This window comes from Cygnus atratus, chromosome 2, assembly GCF_013377495.2.
Source record: "Cygnus atratus isolate AKBS03 ecotype Queensland, Australia chromosome 2, CAtr_DNAZoo_HiC_assembly, whole genome shotgun sequence".
Classification (NCBI taxonomy): Eukaryota; Metazoa; Chordata; class Aves; order Anseriformes; family Anatidae; genus Cygnus; species Cygnus atratus.
Window position 1 is genome coordinate 26,513,580 of NC_066363.1, and position 19,661 is coordinate 26,533,240.

General features: G+C 43.0%; 1 protein-coding gene across 2 annotated transcripts in view; it reads right to left on the minus strand.

Annotated features, from left to right (window-relative positions):
• Positions 1 to 328: 328 nt before the first annotated feature.
• Positions 329 to 19,661, minus strand: part of SLC25A13 (solute carrier family 25 member 13) — a 99,926-nt gene continuing 80,593 nt past the window's right edge. For both annotated transcript variants that reach the window (XM_035545237.2, XM_050709315.1), the window contains exons 14-18: positions 18,257 to 18,397; positions 6,688 to 6,826; positions 2,549 to 2,707; positions 2,377 to 2,467; positions 329 to 1,547 (exon numbers count right to left, since the gene is read on the minus strand). In XM_035545237.2, the coding sequence (XP_035401130.1) occupies positions 1,358 to 1,547; positions 2,377 to 2,467; positions 2,549 to 2,707; positions 6,688 to 6,826; positions 18,257 to 18,397 (720 nt within the window). In that variant the 3' untranslated portion in view covers positions 329 to 1,357. The remainder of the gene's footprint in view (positions 1,548 to 2,376; positions 2,468 to 2,548; positions 2,708 to 6,687; positions 6,827 to 18,256; positions 18,398 to 19,661) is intronic.

The following is a 19,661-nucleotide window of genomic DNA, read 5'->3' on the forward strand; positions in this document are numbered from 1 at the left end:
CCAACATTATCTTCGACTGACTAGGTAGTCAGATTGTTTACAACATATTAACAAACAAACAAAATAAAAAAGGGGGAAAGGTCAAAAAACCAGAGCTTACTTCAATCCTGGTTTCTGACTGAAGAAAAATCTCTTTTTTGTGCAACAACTGCACCAATACATGTGTTTTATACGCAGAGGGATACAGGTAACTTTGTTCTTGAGCTGCAGGTGTTCCTATAGCCTCCTTGTCCCAGTGTTAGCTTTAACTTGAAGCTAACTTTATAAATGAAGCCGAGCAAGCCTTTGGATGTACGATGCCATTTCCGTAACAGAATACCATGTGTGCATCTGTTTGAAAGGTTTATTTCTATCTTCATAAATACATCATTTTCTAAACACTGTGCAAGGCACCAAAAAATTAAGTAAAATCTTTTCTTTTAGAGTATTTTAATCTCTGTTGACTCAATGAAGTAAATAAGAATCTGAAACCACCTATTTGCCAATTACAAGCCAGCAGTTAAGGCAGGTACCATTGATACAGTGCATGAATTTTCTATTGCAGTTATTTAAACAAGCAGCGTTTTACTAGAAGTGCATATACAAACTGAATTCCAAACATCAGCAACCCAAGATAGGCACCTAGTTATGAAATTTCCTTGTATGTGTAGTAGAATGCCAAAGTACTGCCATAAAGTGCAAAGACTATGGACAATAACACTTTCTTTTGAGCATTTTGATACCAGTAACATAATACAACGGCTAAACATTTATAAATGTGGTTTCCATTACAAAAACATGTTCCACATAAAAGCTTCATAATACAATCCAGAAACAGAACTTGTGCGTGTACATATTTAAAAAGTTGAAGCTGTACTGGCAGACTCAGGTACCGGGTCTCTGTTCGCTGACCTCTACAGACACGCACTAAGTTTATAACCAGTTTACACGTACAGTCAGAATCATTCCGCTTTGAGCACCGTGATATCCACTGAGTTTTTCCATTTGAGTGACAATGTGTGACATCCGCCCTGGTAATCTGCAACCGAGCATTGCCTGCAAGATGATCTGGTTCACAGCTCTCACCCAACCCTCCCCAATAAATGGAACCTAAAATTAGTGTCTTCCCAACACAAGCACATGTCAGATGTGGACAAATACATTCATGGTCCCAAACTTAAAACAACTGGTAAGAATTTCACAGTGATCTGGTTAAGGAAGCACAAAGACAAATGATTACGTTTAAGATGAAAATTGCTTTAAAACTCATATGAAGCTAAATTGTTTTATATGATGAGAAGCTAAAGGAACAGAAGTATTAACCAATTAGAAAAGTGGCTCTTTCCCAACTAATAACAAAAAATCGACAGCAATAAACTTAGGGTCCTACTGCTGCAGCAGCCTTTGAGGTAGGTGGTGATGGCTTAAACCGAGGTAGGTAAAGTCCAAACTTGTTTTCAATCCCTGCAAAAGTGGCAACTGCCAATTTGTAACCACCAACATGGTCAGGGTTAGGAGCAGGGAGCGTGATCCTAGATTTCGGAACTGGCTCTGATCCGGCTGGTTTTCTGCAAAATAATAATAATAAAAAATTAATTTCCGTAGCCCAAAACGAGCATTCACAAAAATCTCCTCCAGAAAGCTATCTGAGTGCACCTCCCAGTACGTGACTACATTAAGTGCTGCAATGTACTGGCAAATAGCCTTCCAGAGCAGTCAAGGGCCTTCACATTCATTGAGAAAGAGGATGGTGAAATCCAGATAAAGCTTTTAGTCCGTTAATCAAAACTGCAGCATGGGGAAGCTGTGGTTCAGTAGTCTCTGCTACAGGGCACAGCCAATCTGGGAACTTAGAGTTTAAATAACTTTTGTGGTGGCTTTCTATCTATTGTCCCCAAAGCTTCGTAAACGTTCTGCAGCTGCTCCTGGTCTGTTAAGATAGCAACACGTGCATCCACATGTGTTGCCCACAAAGGAGGCGCAGCTGAGGCTCCATCAAACAGTATTTGGGCCTGGTGACACCTAGAGACTTTTTTGGATGTCGAGATGCCCTTCACCACACTGCTCCTTCACCACACTAACGAGGACTAATGCAGAGCGTGTCCTGACCTGGTAGGTGTCACACGTCCCTGGCAGCTTTATCCCCACCCCATTATTTAGCCTCTCGCTGTCTCCGTAACCCAGGTCCCCAGCTCAAAATGGTGACATAAAATGTGGTAATGTCGTGCTGTGATACAGGTCCTGGAATATCCAGGTGTGGTGTGGCTTAAATAACACTGGCAAGACCTTTGCGATGCGTCCTGCGTAATGGTAAGGTTCTGCTCCTGACATATCCAGGACGCACAGGACCCAGTGCAGCTGTGTGGCCCCGGGCAGATTCGGACAGCACATACTTACACTCCCCCGAAGTCCACGTAAAACCATCTCTGCAGTAGCTCGTAAGTCACCAGAGTTACGCCAAACTGAGGAGATGATCGAAACACACGAGCTTGAAAGAAAAGAAAAGTCTCTAAGTGACAAAAAAACCCACAACTAAAGCTCACTCAGTAATCAGAGCTGTTTCACGCACCTCCTGCTCCTTTCCACAGAGCCTTTGGACCTTCCTCCCGCAGGATCTTCACAAAACAATCGACCACGCCGCTGTAGGTGGTCTGCCCTGCCCGGGCTGCCACCTGTAGCCTTGTCTTGATGACATCCGCAGGGGTCACCAGAGAGGCCGCGGGCATACCTAGAAAGAGAAGAACCATCAGGGGGGCACTGCTGATTTGTCACAGGTGCCACAAACCCCGTCCACCCAGGGGCAGACGTCTCCCTTCAGGAGAAGCCAGCCGCGTTTGTTTCAGCAGAAGCTGGAAAGGCAAACAAGCAGCAAGAGGCAGCCGTGGCGGACGCGGCTCCCCTCTGAGAAAGCCTCTCCTCGAGGAACAACCCTCTCACACGCTTCCTGTCGAGCTGGGAGGCACGGGCTGCATTTTTCGGCGCTAACCAGAAACTCGCATAGCTAATGAGCACGAAGTTTTTGGAGGTGAGGTCGGTCTTTCCTTTTCCTTTTCACGCCTCTCTGTGGTTCCTGGCGCTCTGGCCGCACGCTGCGCTGGAATAGCCTGCACACACACGTCCCCCTCAGCCTCACACAGCAGTGCCACCACAGCTAGATAATGCTCAGCAAGGCGCGAGGGCTAAGGTTTGAAAAAAAGGTTCATTTTCCTCATTAGGAATGGCAGATTGCTCAGCTGCAAAGCCACAGCTGACATATCCCTCAGAAGAACACTTGGAGGAAGATTTAAATTTACCCTGGCAGATGATCAGCTGAAGGCAAAAGCTACCAAATTACCGACGGGCAGTATTTCTAAACTGAATCCTACCCAAACTGGGGCTGCCCATGTTTAGAATTAAGGAGAAAAAAAAAAAAAGAAAAAAGGCACCAAGACTGTACCCAGAAGACACTGTCTCTTATGGTTTTATTACTTTTCCATCCTGCATCTGTTCCAAACCAACTTGGTCAGATGTAGATGCATAAATCTCCTCTCCTTTTTTTTTTTTTTAGCCTTAATAATTCTGTAACAACTTCTGTCCAAACCAGCATGGTCTGGCTTCAAGCACCAAAGCACCCTTCTTGCAGACTGCTTCTGAGAGATGTAAATGTGCGAGTATCACCAAAATAAGAACTCCTCCTCCTCTCCTGGACCCCCCCAGAATAACACACATGCTGAACTTGCACAGTGATCAGCCTGGCAGGCAAGTGCTAAGACCCAACATAGGTTTCTCAGCTCTGGAAAGGTTGAAATTCCTCTGTGCTTATCCTTACCCTCACCAGGATATTGGCTGAGTCCTCAATTTAAATTTGGACTTTTGTCCTTCAAAAGCCAACCAGTGTTTTCAAGGAAAACCAAAGGACATACTTAGAAACAATTCTGCTTACTACACATTGACTTCCCTCTCCTTATTCCTCATTCCTTATTACTGAGGATAGTTTGCATTTAAAGTTGTTGGGTTTTTTTAATCCTGTTTTTAGAGCTATTTATGCAGCACAAAAGACTTCACAGACAAATAAAAATTTACAGGTCGCTGCCCCGAGGAGCTTACAGTTGGAACGAGACAAATTACACAGCGGGAGCTGACAATAAAAAAAGAGGAGCGCTGGGAGGAGAAGGAAGTTCGGGGAAGCAATAAGCAGATGGAGCAAATTACGGAGATATCCTGTAGCTGATATTAGCAGCATCTCTTCAGAAAACGCCGTGGCCCAACAGGTTGAGACATCTGGCGAACAGCACAAACCAGCAGCAGATCCAGCCAGATGACATCCGAGTTGCGGGTGTCCCCAACAAGAACAAAAAGGAGGAAAACACACACGGCAATGCCCGCTGGCCGAAGAGGCAGGTGAGCAGCTAAGCCCAGCCAGCTTGAACATCCCAGTACAGAGGGCTGTGGAAAGCTGCTGCTTCCCACACCACACGGAGCTCATATGCACGTCTGAAAACAGGCTGCAGAGTCGAAAGCACGGCCAGAGCACAGAGGGCCAGGGACCGCCACGTGTCCTTTAGAGCCCCAGCCAGTAGCCAGGAGGTGGCAGGGCTTTGGTTTTGTCCTCCCCTTGGCCTTCTCGTGGCAAACAGAGCTGATGTCTGTGCCCCCCACCACGCTTTTCCTGTATCCAGTCAAGATGTTTCTCGTTTTTGTGAGCAGTATGCTGAGTGTTCCATCTTTAATACTGTAATTTGCTCATGAGAGTTAACTTAGAGTGGATTTCACAGGAAGCCCTGAATAAAATTCGCATTATAGCTAGTTTGGTAAGCCGTATCAGCAACAATAAAGACTGCTTCTGTGCCTGAACTTCAAAGGGGCAGTTATCTCAGTCTGCAATCACCTGACAATGGCTAGAAAGAAAAATAGGAAAATCTAAGAAATGACTTGGCTTAAAAATGCCAGCTTATGTTTCAAGTCTGTAAATATGATCTAAAGTTCAAAAATTGTTTTGTTCCACTAAAATGGGTGAGAAATAAGCTGGATGTAAGCTCCGTCCATGAGGGGCTTGGAGGTTGGCTCTGTTTTTGGGGGGGGAGGGTAGAGGACAAGGGCTTTTAAGCAGCAGCCATTTGAACACAGCTGGTTTTCCCGGTGCCAGGTTGATTCCTCTGGCCTACGAGCTACTGAATGCAGAGCCGGCACACAGAGCCGAGGCCACGTGCTTCTGCAAGGCACAGCGACTGATCTGCACTGGCCTTGGCCACAGCCAGCGTCCAGTTACTGGCTGTAAAAGGTCCTTGCTCTTCAAGAGGGACAGGCCTGTGTATAATCCTGACTGAGAACAGTTTCCCCAGGGAGAAGAAACCTTACAAATCAAACAAGAAAACAGACGAACTCCTTAGTTACACTGGATCCATGCCTCTCCATCATTGTTCGAGCCTGGCAGGCTGCAGCAGCCGTGCACTGGCCATGCTGGAGGAAGAACTCGGGCGCAGCTCTGAGAGGCCAAGCAGCCTGTGATCAACGCGATGAAAATATCTGCTTTGTGAGCGCTGATGGGAGCCTCCTGCTTGCTACACATCCCCCTGTGGTCATGTAGCACAAGCTTTCAAGCCCATTTGTTTCCTGCAGAGGACTTGTGAACCTTGGACAGAGCAGGACGTCCACACTGCTCTCTCCCTGAGGCAGTGATCCCCTCTGGGTGCAGGAGCTCGGGCACCACGCCAGGGACTGACTACAGAGCGGACACAAAGGAAAACTGAGGCTGCAAAGTGTCTCCCTTTCTCCCTCTCCTATCAACTATGTAGGGGACTAAAACAAGTGAGTGCTCAAGGTAAACACCCAGCACCTCTTTCGTATCTGGAGAGTCTAGGAAGCAGCAGCTTGTGGCACACACGACTACAAGCAACACTTTTTGCTTTCCTCTGTGCCAAGTCCCTGTCGCAGTGGGAAAAAGAGCAGAATCCAAGCTGATGACCCCTTCTGAAACTGTTTTCCAGCACAACACACCATTCAGAAACAAGCACCCATCATGCAGCTTCTCAGTGCAGGCAGAACCTTTCCCAAGCCCTCTACATTTTTACCTGTTGTCATAATCATGGTTTCAGCTTTATTTTTACATTTGCTCTTATACCTTACCTTCTACCTTCTACTATCAAGTGAAAGTCTGCATCTAAATCATCAGAACTATTTTCAAGCTATCCTGTTCTGATACGGGTGAAGTCCTCACAAAGCCAAGTAACTGCATAAAATACTGTGGATAGCAAGTGAGTTTCATCATTTTGTCACTTTTTGTCTGTGTTCATAGAGCTGTACTGCCAGCATGGCTGTTAGATTCCATACAACAAAATTCAAGATTCTTTGATCACAAAGAATTTCATGACCACCATGATTTTATTTTCAGTGATTTCATTTATAAACCATTTCAATAGAACTTTACCAGTTGGCGAACCAGCCAAAGCCAACAGCACAGTAACTTCACAAGCAAAGATTATAGATGATGACAAAACATCAGAACGTAAATCTTTCCCTTCCTTTTACCTCCTGATCATTACGAATAAACCACAAACTTACAGGATCTTTATTTTTACCTCCAACTCATTTCTACAGCATGGCAGAAATGTTATTGGGCCCAAGGCTGCAAAACATGTATAGCTCTGAGCTTTTCAGAGTTCCCATTGCTGTAACTACTGCACTGCAGGTGCGATATACTGGCACGCAGAAGGACGTTGGGGCACTTACCAGCTATAGATCCAGCCAAGAGCAGATTTCCAGGGCTGACCCTCCCATCCTCATTTGCGAATGAAGATTTCAAATGAGCGTAGCAGGGGAAGTAAATAGCAGAGAAGGGAATGTCACGCAAAAAACACGCCTTAGCACCCTGTGTTGAAAAAGAGAACAGGTTTTGAGAATGAACAAATTTAACACGATCAACTATGAACACCAGAAAATGGAGCAACATCACAATTTTTGTTTTGTCACAAAGGGCTTATAGGAAAACCAATTCCTCCTCTCAAAATTTTGTGAGATATATGTGTTTCGCTCTGCTGAGTAGTGTCTGTGCATTGTTTCTTGATTCAGTAATTCTTATAATTATATTTATCTTGTCTGCTTGTTCTCCCTCACTCCCTAATAGTGTAGTTATTTATTGGTAACAGAGAAAATGTCATGTGCTGGCATAAACTCTGATAATACCTTTGAGAAGTAGTAAATAGTTGACGCTTTAGCCATGTGCCTGCAAAGGAAGTTCAGGGTATGTCTGAAGAAAAGTCACAGGTCAGCTCCATCCCTTCTCGTTCCCACTTACAATAAATACCTCAGAGAAAACAGTGCCTGGTCCATACATCTGTGCAGACATTGCAAGTGATATTGCAACATGTATAAAGGGGAAGAAAGAGGGCCAGAACACCAGCCCTTTCACACAACAGTAACGGGGTGATTTATTTGTGATTTTTGAAGTACAAGTGATCTGGGATACAGCTTGTTTTCAAGCTTCAGCTCTTGCTGCCAATTTGCTTACTGGTACAAACAGCCAACGTAGTTAGTAGCAGTACAAAGGGTTGCACATTAAGAGGGCAGTAAACAGGCAAGGAAAATTTTGGGGTAGCAGCAAGCAAAGCTTGCTAGTTTTTCTAGCATGAGAGGTAAAATAAAAAAGCCACTATAGGAGGTCAACCAAAGCGTAACACCAAATAATATCCTCGCTCCGACAGCAAAAGGGACTTGCAGCCTGCTTTTGCCCAGCACAGAGATCCAGAAGACACCTGAGCCTGGACACACCAGGGCTGAGACAGGCGGGCAGACACAAACAGGAGGTGGATTTAGGAAACGGGTGAACCCAAGCTTCAGAAAGAAACGCTTGGCGGATGAGGCTAAGCCTCCTCTCTTTGAAGCCAGGGTGGAGTTGTGGTGAAACTACTTGAGGTTCATCCACCAGCCCTCCTGGGATGCCCTCGTTACTGCACTTGGGTGTACAGTTCCACCAGGGCATGGCTCGCTGCCAGGCATTTCACAGGTGACGTGCTAATACGCCCAGAATTTAATTAAATCTAATGATACGCCTGCTCATATCTGTGAGCTTAGCTTGTACTGTAATAGGAGTGAAAACAGACTGCTGATGCAAGTTGGATGCTGGTTATCCAGCAAACACGCAAGAGTTGCAAGGTGTCAGAAATACTGCAAAGACGCCTGTCAGAGAGGGCACTATGGTAAAATCAGTTCCTGTAAGCCCGTCCACAGGAGACGCTAGTGTGTGTATATTGAGAACACCTCTGAGAAAGCAGAGATTTTATCTACGAGCAGCCATTAGATCTTCTCGTCAGACTTCCTGTACGGCACAGACCTCGCTGCTGAGTGCAGTGCGCACAACACGCTCTGCTGGAACCCGCTTCTCTCCACAACCCCTCCTCAGCTTACTTCTTGTCTTGTCTCTCAGACTGGGAGCTGCCCATGTCCCCTGACAGTCCATTCAAAAAAAAAACAAAAAACAAACAAACCAACAAAAAAAACACTAGGGTTTTACCAAGCTCTGTGTGAAAAAACAACTTTTTAATGATCAAATGTCTGCACTGTACTTACCTCACAGAAAAATTACGAAATTCACTAACGAAACATTCCCAGCCCAACACGGTTTCTTCAAAGATTTATTTTTAGAGCATACTTTTCCTCAGAGCAGATCTCCTCGCTGCCTTTGCCCTCAGGGCACATTACTTTTATTTTCCTTGCAGTGTTGCCGTTAAACACCGTGCACATTTTTCCCCCGCATTTTTTTCATGCTCCGAAATATCTCTACATAGCTAAAATAACTTACAGAAATCAATAAACTCCAACTGCAAGCAACTCTTAGCCGAACCCGGGCTGCTAATATTCCTCCCCCTTCGTTAAAAAGCACTTTTTCACAGGACAGAACGAGCACGTTGCTACTATCACTAATAACCTGCGTTCAGGGACACCGAGAGAGAGAGGATGTCCATCAGCTTAGTTGGCTGAGTGTAAACAAAACCTGGATCAAGACTTGGATCCACTTTAGCAATAACCCGGATTGGCTCCGTTCCAGTATCACAACAGTCTAGAGTTTCCCCCCATCGCTCCGTTTAAAGTCTGGGAAAGCATGTTTAAAAGCAGGCCCCATTTAACTTCAAGTTAATCATCCGCAACAGGCCTAGGCCAATTAGGAAGGCTTAGGGAGATTGGCCGCAGCATCTTGAAAAGCAAAAGCAACATTTATTTTGCTTCTCGCGCCTTTTTGATGTGGACAACGTGCTGAAAGCCATACGGAGTTTTAATCAATCCCCAGAAAGCCGTAAGGATCATCCGCCCGGGTTTGTTCTGGCAGCCCTGTCAGGCCCTGTCAGGCATGCAGTCGGTGGGAGATCCTCCGCGCCGGGACGCGCGCCTCCCTCACGCAACGGCCTCCCGCCTTCCACCTCTTCAGTAACCTTAAAGCTCTTAATCTGGGATACTATCGCACTGAATAAACCAATGGAGGAGAAAAAACCAAACCAAACCAAACCACAACACAACCGATTGTCAAGGATTCTGATAAATAAGCCCAAATCAGTGCCGGGGCAGGTTCTTTAGCATGCTAATTCCTGCTTATACCAGCTCTACCTGCAAATAAGGCCCTAAACAAACTGTTTCTACTACAAGGGGAGGGTAATTATACTGACAAAGGCACCTCTGTGTCGGGTTGGGCACAAGGAGCCGGCAGGTCTGGGAGACGCAGGCTTAACCTAGTCTCCTGCAGTGAATGCACATTGTCTAGTGCAGGGGGAAAAATGCCAGACTGGGGGGACCCAGCAGCATTCAAGACAACAGTGGTGCACCTTGTCTGAGAGGGTTATTTAATGCTCCTGGCACCTGTACTTACAGCCACCCCCTCTTTTTCTCCTTTACAGGTTTAGAATTTATTTGGCATGTATAATTGTTATTTTGATCCTATAGCTACAAACAATAGGCAGCATGTCATTTCTTGATCATTTTGCATTCTTCTTGGGTTTTACTACCGAGTTAACCCTTTGGAACCGGAGCTGTGACAGCACCTAACAGGTTTTGTAGCAGTCAGACAAATATTACTGGCATTTGCTTTCAAGGGCTGTAATTTTTTCTACTGTAAAATGACATTGCCTTAAAAGCCGCTGTAGGTTTTTATTCACACGTGTTTACTCCAACCAACACACAAAACTGATTTAGCACATCAAGTTGGAGGAATAAAGCACTGACTTCTAATGCTGTGCCAGCGATTCAGCTTCACTTTGCAGACAAAAATTGTAACACCTAGGTGGAAGGGCTTTTTTTTGGAAATAAACTTTCTGAACAGCAGGTTCTCACGTATGAGAACACAGTCACAAACGAGCGTGATGGATGCAAACTAATTCAAAACTTTTTCTGCTCCGTTTCATATGTTTATCGTCTTGCTGCAAACCCACAACTTGAAGAGGCGAAATACCTCAGCTGTTATCAAAAGCTGCCAGGTGGGAGCTTGGTACACATCCTGTCAACTGAGATTACACTTTCCAGGTCAACACACCAGAAAGCCCGTTTACGAAGTTGTCAAAAACACATTGAAGAACAGACTATTGGAAGCTTTTCTCTCTCTTTCTGGAATGCAAGTGCTGTTGGCAGTAACACACCAGGCATGAATCTGAGCTAAATACCTTCTAGGAATTGTAATCATAAACATTACCACAACCGATGTATCATTTCTTCACAGAATCTTTCATTACCACATTATTTCCCCTCTTCTTGGGATCATGGAATAACTTTGTTGCACAAAATTAGGGAACGTCACTGTGTGTTATGCTGCAAAGCATTATCCAGAATGATTATTTGCAAAAGGAGTAATAATTTATTGCAAAATTAATGTTAAATATTTTTTATATACATTCGTATGATGTACAAAATAAGTAGGTATACTCACAATGCCAGCATTGAACAGTACATGAACATTTTAAAGACGTCTTTGGAAACCACTATGCTATAAATTCAACTGACTTTAATAGGACTTGAAGCATATTGCTGTGAAAGATAGGCAAAAAACAGATTACCTGATCTTGTACAATCACTTCAATGTTCTATTGTGATCAGAAATTACATGAAATCTATTAAAAATAGTGAAAACCTGAAATGTATCCTTTCTCGCTTCTGCCAACATAAATGGTATTTTGCGTTAGGTTAAATGATATTTTCCCTGACTGGGATATTCTGTCTTTATATTTTTAAGAATAGCTGTCATCTACGGAACATCTGCAGCTAAAGAAGAATTTACCACCCATACGCTTCCATGCCCTGGTGCTTTCACAGCAACAATTACTGGCAGAAATAAGACAAATAGAGGCAACAAATTCCTTCTGCAAAAGTGCTGCAACGTGCTCCCCAAAGGAGCAGCTGGGTTTTGAGAAGTACAATGGCCTAAAATTGTATTTACACAAGCAGTTCTGAATTTTAGACAAAGGTAGAAAAAAAATATTTGCTTTCTAGCTTTAAAGAACTACAGGGGTTCAAGCCAGCAGTGGGCCTAATGAGCTGTATGTATCAAGTCTTCTTTCTGCTGGAATTAATTTTATTTCAAAGCTGCATATCATTACAGAACTGCTAGTATCTTAACACCCAGTGAAGGTGGTGTGAATCTGGAGGAGGCTTCGATTTTAAATTGTATTTATGATGATGGACAATTAAATTACAGGAAAAAAAATCTGGTCGTCTTTAGTTCTTTGGTGGGGAAGGAAGAGAAGGAGAGGAGATCGAAATGATCTGACCTGGACCTCTATGCACCATGATAGCATTTTCCCTCCAAACAAAAATGTTGAGGGTTACAAAGGAACATGAAGATAATACTGGTCTTCAAGGATAACCTCCTAAAAGCACAAGGATGGTCCATTCTGCTGTGCGGAAAGCTGAGCATGTCAGGCCAGCACAGATGGACAGGGAACTCATGAGTGAGCTCCAACGCTGAAAGGAGAAAGGAAGCAGAGGTTGGGACAAGCTGTCCAGGAGAAAGGCAGAAACACTGCTTGGGTGTGCAGCAATGGAGTCAGCAAAGCCAAGGGTCAGCTGGAGCTGGATCTAGTGAGATATGCCAGGGGAGAGTAAAAGGGGCTCCTGTAAGCACATCAGCAGCGAAAGGACAACCAAGGAAATTATGAGGCTGTTGCTCAATGGGGCAAGAAACACAGAGACAAAGAACATGAAAAAGGGAGAGAAATTACTTCTTTGCCTTGCTTTTTACTAGTAAAATCTGCACTCAGGCTTCTCAGTTACACGAGCCTGCTAGAAAAGCCTGCAGGAGCACGGCATTACCTCCAGTAGGCAGAGCACTTAAGCCATCTGCACATGCACAGTCCGTGAGGCCAGCTGAGACACCTCCAGTGGTGCTGTGATAGCTGGCTGATGTCACAGGGAGTCTGCTATTACTGCCAAAAGGTCGAGTCAGTCAAGGGGGTTGGATGACTGAAAAAAAAAGACAAACATCACACCCACCCTGAAGAAGAGCAAGAAGGAAGATATGGGAAACTACAAGCTGTTTGGACACAGCTCAGTCCCTGGGAGATTTATAAAGCAAATCCTCCTGGAAGCTGTTCCCAAGCACATGAAGGGCGAGGGAGATGTTGGGAACATCCAGTATGGATGTACCAAACCGTGACTGAACAACCTGACTGCCAGACCTGGGGATAAGGGGGCAGCAATGGATATTGTATACCGTGACTGTAGGCAAGGCTTTTGAGATGATCTTCCACAGTATCTTCATAGTTACACCGCTGGAACATGGGCTGCACTCCCAGCAGATTACCGGATGATACTGAATTCGGAGGAGTAGCTAGTGTGCTGTAGGGCAAGGCTGCTGTGCAGAGGGACCTTCACAGCATGGAGAGATGGGCTGACGAGAACATCATGAAGTTCAAAACAGCAAATGCAAAGTCCTGCATCTGAACTGAAAAAGCCCCAGGCAGCAGGACAGGCTGGGGCTGAGTAGCCAGAAAGCAAATTTGCAGCATAAGTCCTGGGGGTGCTGGTGGACAAGTTGAGCATGAGTAAGCAATGCCTCTTTGCAGTAAAGACAGCCACACCCTGGGCTGTATTAGCAAGGGTGCAAGGGAAGTGATGTTCCCCTTCCACTCAGGACTGGAGTCCAGTAGCCAGTTCTGGGCTCCCCAGTACAGTAAAGACATTGCCACGCTGCCACCAAGGTGGTCAGGTAGCCCGTGGCACATAAGGAGAGGCTGAGGGAACTCTGTGCCCAACTCTGAGAAGAGCAGGGCAGAGGGGAGACACCTTACTGCTTTCTTCACCCACCTAAAGGGAGGGTGCAGGGAAGACCCCTCCTGTTGGAAAGTTTTGTTTTGTTGTTGTTGTTTAAAAACATGAACGTGGACAAACACTGGGTCACGTTGCCCGGATGAACTCCAGACCAGCTTTCAACACAAAGTGCTCCAACATCGTCTGCAAGTCCAGCCGTGCACAGAGCAGAGATCACAGCAGAGCACTTCCATGAGTTGTTCTGTGCCATTAGCACAGCAGAGCACGATGTTAACACACCAATGAATGGCCCCAAAGAATATTAATCTCCCTAATGCAGGGGGGCATCAAAACTGTGTGACCCAGCTTCCCACTGATCACCAACTGGCTCTGCACTTGGACTAGAAAACTGGGATAATTACAACCATAATCAATACAAGATTCACTCAGCTGGATGCAAAAAAGGTTGACATAACATTTCCTTTGTTAATTTGTTGACATGTAACACAAGATTTATTTGTCCGTGCATTAGTTTTCTCCGTTAATGGACAACAGGAACACTGAAATTACCTGTATCGGGGTGCGTGGAAGTTTTTTATTTTAAAATCTACAAAAAGCGTTTCATGGTTAGAAATTAATGCAAAATAAACTAATTCAAACAACAAGCAGTAGGTCTTGTTAAGACACGCAGGCATTTGCCTTGTGAAGCTAGGACTGACGTACAGTCAGTCCTTCTGGCTGCAGATATAATTAATGGCAGTACATTCTTCCCCGCTGACTGCTATGCCGGACTCACAGATTTTCACCCAAATTTTAGCAGAAAAGTTTCTTAGGAACTAAGCAGAGCATGCTGGATTGATCTGTTGTGGTCAGAACAGCTTGCAAGTTGATTTATTGGGAACTGGGAAAACAGAACCGTAATGCAGTCCCTGCAGTGTGGTAAGTGAAACAGCACCAAAGCACAGAGAGAACCACAAGAGCCAGTGTGCCACGGACTGGATGACCATTCCTGATTTAAGAGCTTTGTAACTTATCAACACAGAAGTAAACTTGCATTGACAAGCAGTGGAAACGCTTCTGCTCTGCTATGAGCTGATGGACTGACTGGTAATGTTCTCGTTCATCACAGAAATACGCATGCTTGAAAATACCCATGCTTCTATTTTGAAAAAATATCAGTATGGTAATCTTAGTTTCAACATAACATCACAACTTCTGGAGTCCACCTTTCTATTAAAAATGTGATATCTCCCCATTTGTTTCATCTCTCTAGCAAGTCTATTTTCTCCACTGGTAGCAGTACAGAAAATCAGTGATGTTTGCTCTCTGTGGATTTCACCAGACACCTGCTAGTCTGAGGGAATCCCTTTCCATCCCCTCTCACAGCGAGACCTCTAAGGAGGTTCTGCAAGCAACAGGGGATGGTGTCTCTGCACAGCTTCTTGTACCATCCCATCCCATGGCCTCCTCTAGACAGCCGTTCACCTTTTCCTGTAGTGCCATCAGACCCGAAGCTAGAATGGAGACTTCACCTCCTGTAGCGTAGGACACAGCACTATGGGCACTTGCTAATGGCCATTCGGGGGTTGGAACCAGGTATCTTTAAGGTCCCTTCCAACCCAAGCCGTTCTACTAATCCAGTCATCAGAAGTGAGTTATTTGGCTGGTCACTTTCTCATGTTCAGATACTGAGCAGTGGTGGAAACCACTGCAGAAAACTGCAGTCAGCCCTTCTTGGAGCAGTTTTACAAGAGTTTCTAACAGGTCAAACAGAGAAGAGGGAACATTATGCTCTTGAACCTGATAGAAAGCTGATAGAACAGTTAATTTTTGTTAGGTTTGCTTTCTCTGGGCCACAAAAGAAAGAAAGAAAAAAATCAGAATTATTCAGAAAATATTTCATACCAAACAGAAAAAAATGAAAAAAAAAATATTGACTACAAAATGAAATATTACATTTCAATTTTGGATTGCTAAACTTTTTTTTTTAATAATTTAAAAAAACATTTCAAACAAACAACAGAAAAAAATCCTGAGAAGTCTAGAATTTTGCTTTCACTTGCAAAATTAAGTGAATCAGTTGGTCCTTAATCATCACTAGCACACAACAGTGTTTAAACATCTGGAATATTTGCATGAAGGCCCATCAAGCCTATAACTTCAGGATTCATAAACAAAAATATTTTCTAAATTAAGTATTTGTTTTTGTTCTTCTGCAGTAGCATGTATACACCACTATTTAGTTCTACCAAAATAAATACATTTGGGGCACCAGACGTATCTTTACAAGGATACAAAAAACAAAGCTAAACCAAAGTCTTAAGATGCAAATGAAAGTCCTGCTCGTGTTAAAGAGCGAACAGCATGAAAAGTGCTGAGATAGACGCAAAATTCTCATTTCTGTTTTATAGTTTTACAGCTAATTTGACTAGTTAAGAGTACAACCATTCCAAATTTATCAAGATAGTTCAGTTCTCTTCAGTACAGTATTTATTATTGATGTTCAACTGGTCAATGCAGTCACTGAACTAAGTCACAAGAAGCACCAGCCACACAGATAGCACCTTCCAAATCTAGTTTAGGCTGAAATTCAGTTTAGACCACTGATGCCTCTGGGCAGTGTTTTCCGGGGCTGGTGACTTACACGTGATGCAATGAGGTATTAACTCCTGCCTGGCCTCGCTAACGCTGACAGCTGCAGCCCAAGCATTCAGATAAATAATGCCGATGCATCTAACACCGCTGCTTCCAAAAGCACCTCAAGGCACTGTAAAGCTTCTCTGACGCAGAACGACGAGTTCCCCATGCTGTGAGGCCACTCTCCTCTCTCCGTGTGGACAGACCATTGTGAGGAGCTACACAGCAAGTGCATCCGTAATGAAAATAAACTAAGCTGTAAGGGGGAAGGAGGAACAGACTTCAGTTTTAATTAATTTCCCATTCCAGATTATTATGTGGCTGCACCAATATTCTCAGTGGTATAAGGAAAGGATGGCAGATAGGACTGCTCTTTTTTTTTTTTTTTTGGCTCCAGCGCCAAAATATTTGGTGAATGACAGCACAAACGTGCCCAACAGCAGAGCTAGCAGTGACTAAGGGTGCACTCGAACACAAGCTTTCTGATGTGGGCTGTGCTCTGTTGGGTGGATGACTGACTGCCAGGTCAAGTTTTCTGGTTTTGTCAAATCTGTCCAGTGTTTGCAGGCAACGAATTCAAATTGGACTTACAAAAGGACACGAATACAAGGAGAGGGTCGGGAAGAGAAAAGAGAAAGGGGCAGAGAGAGAGAAACAAAGACAGCAGAAGAGTAAAAACAAAACAAAACCCCTTCTGCGGCTTTTTTTGTGGAGATAAATGGACTTAATGAATGAGCCAGTGAAACCACGTAGTTTGCGATTAAACAACACTGCCTGTCTTAACGCAAAGTAGTGATGTAACAGCTCATGTTCAGCTGTATTCCTTAAAAATATTCCCAAAGTATATACACTAGAAAACACAAATAAGCCATAACATCTCAGGTAGTATTATTTAAAAATGGAAAAAAACACAGCAAACACTGTTGAACAACTAATAGCACGTATTCAGGAAAAAAAAAAAGTAGAAATGCTACCTTGACTCAACTTGCTTGTCATTCTTTCTCATTTTGTGTTTTATTTTTACTAGTTCATGTAAAAGTCAGTAGCTGCCTCCATTCCTACGCAGCCTCAGGGATGCAGACTGTTTACCATATCCATGTTTTCAGTTGTAAATGTTGACCTGATCCACACGGTAATGTCATTTACTAGGAGTTTACACAATGGCATCAGCTTCAGTAAAACACCTAAAAAATTAGCAAGTCGATTTAAAGGGAAAAACAACTCCCCATTAAATCCTATTCAGACCTGCTACTTCTCTCCAGGCCAAAACATACATACATCTACTCCCCGGGCAGGCTTCCTCTTTGTAATGTTAAAAGAACAATTTAAAAGGATTGTAAGCTTAAAAATGTGGATGAAATTTAAATATCGTGGAGGAGGGGGATGGGGCTCATTTGTTGTTTTTGAAGCATCTTCAGTTTACAGTTGCACTGCTGTAAATAAGAAACAGAGGAATCCTACCCACTGAACTAGTAACACTGGGACAAATAGTCAGTATGAAAGCTTTCTCCTGTACAGTAAGCTGTGAAATCTTAAGAAACACCACATGATGCTCTGCAGTGTATGGCATTCATTACAATTTTTGTTTCAATACCTAGTGTAATGGCTATCTCAAAGTATTCCAGGACCTTCCATACCCCTCCATATCTCGCCTACTTCATCTAAAAGGGGAAGGCAGTACGTTTGCCCTTTAAATTATACACCCAAGCATACATCCTGTTAGAATCTACAAAAGATGTTTTTAATCCTGCTGTAGTCTGTGTGTGTGCATGTGTGTTTATCTGTCTAACATTAAACCTAACTTTATTTTCATATATTTATGAGTGTATTTATATACATGTATGGATGATAATGGAGAAAGCATAAGCATAGGGCACATTCATTAAAGCAGCTTTTCCCAGGATTATTTGTTACGAAGTTCTTCTAAACTAGTAAGAGGAAGCTTGCTTTAGGAGTTTACTTTTACGCTGGGCTCCCACTGTCTGTATTTCCTCACTCCTCATTGTGCTGTAATTAATTCCCATCGCCAGATTAACAATGACATCTGGGAAAGCTGCTGAATCAAACACAGAAAAGCAAAAGCATCGCTCCACAACTGTAAGCTCTATATCATGAAAGCAGATGAAAATAAGTCTATTTTTACACCAGGCAGAACATCAGGAATCATAAATTAATCCTCAGTGAACAATACTTACAGCCAGATCTGCTGAAATGATAAAAGGAATTTTTAGTCAGATTCAAAAGAACCACATACTTAAAAACACAAGACAGTTTCTTCCCTTAATTAGAAATGAAAAATAAAGATACAATATCACATAACAAAGAATTAAAAAGAAGTACAATTATGTTCATTCATTACAGTTTGAGGGAGCACTGAAGTGATTCTCTGGTTTGAAATATTCATGATTGGCTTTTAATTTATGTATAAATAAAAAGGTACCTTGTAGAGACCAAAGAAGCCCAAGTCCCGTAGTACAGTAAGGGCACTAACTCGTGGACCAGTAGTAATTTCTCCAGCTACCTGTAATCGAATCTTGACAATTTCTAGTGGATTGGTAAAGATCACTTGAGAACCTCCAGCCTGAAATTAAAAGTAGAAGGCAGTATGTTAACTCATTAAATTATTTGCAACATAATGTCCCGATACATTCAAGAGAAGGTATTTTTAATCCTGCTGCAATCAGTTGAGTTATTAACAGACGTGAGTTTTAATATTAGCTAACAAACTGCAGCTCACAAGGCAAGAAACCTACCCCACAGGAGATGAATGGTCAGAAAACAGAGAGGAGGCAGGTCAGCCACTGCAGGACACTGCAGTACATCAAACAAAAGCTAGCTCAATTCTTGCTGCAAGGATATATTCACAAACACCAATTTATTCAATACTGACAAGCCAAGAACATTGTAAAGCGAGTAATGAAGCAAAAGAAAGAATTAGTAACTAAGGAAAGAAATTGAGATGAACCTGTCAGTACTTAGAAAGTGAAAACATACTATTGAAGAGTAAAAGTCTGGCAGAAGCTTTTTCTATTTTGGCATGAATTCATAAAACAAAGCACACAGGGATTCCAAAGACCAGAACTGCAGATAACTTTTCATTTTTTAAAATCCCAATGAAATACCACTTTCGGTGTCATTAAGTGCCGTTTGATTCAAGAATCCGAGCTCCACATCGTTATTTGTGCACCAAGTAAGAGAGAAGGTCTACAGACTGAAGGATTCCATTAATCACGAACTGTTAAATGTTTTTAAAGTGTCAGCCTCCATTTGTTGGTAAGGTATTGTTCAACAGATCTTGAAGGTTGGTCGGATTTAAAACACAACGGTGGGATGCATTTTAGACTCTGAACTAGTTCTAGCAAAGTTCATTTCATTCACAATATACAACACAGAACACAACCTTTTTGCTACACCGACAGATCCCCAGCTAAAAATTTGAAACAAGAAAAAAAGGTTACGTAACATAACCTAAGTGTATTCAAAACTTCAAGCTCTGTCTGGCCAAAATTCATCAGTGTCCTTCTAATTTCGGTTAATTTCTTAATTATAAGGCCTAGCAGCTATGCTCTTTCTAGGTTCGGAAATCACAGAATATCCAAAGGGCAACCCCCACGCTCCCCACAACAAAACTATTTTTTTTTCTAGAATGTAACGACTAAAATAAAATAAATTCCATTTAAAAACACTTCCATCTAGCCATGTCTAGTATGCGTACGGTATGCGCACATCTTTTTTAAATTATCCAAATGTTAAAAGAATTAATCACAGCTCAGATTAACTATCATTCAAAATAAAAAATAGGCACAGTAATATGGTTTAAATAATGTGCTGGAGAAATGGCAAAT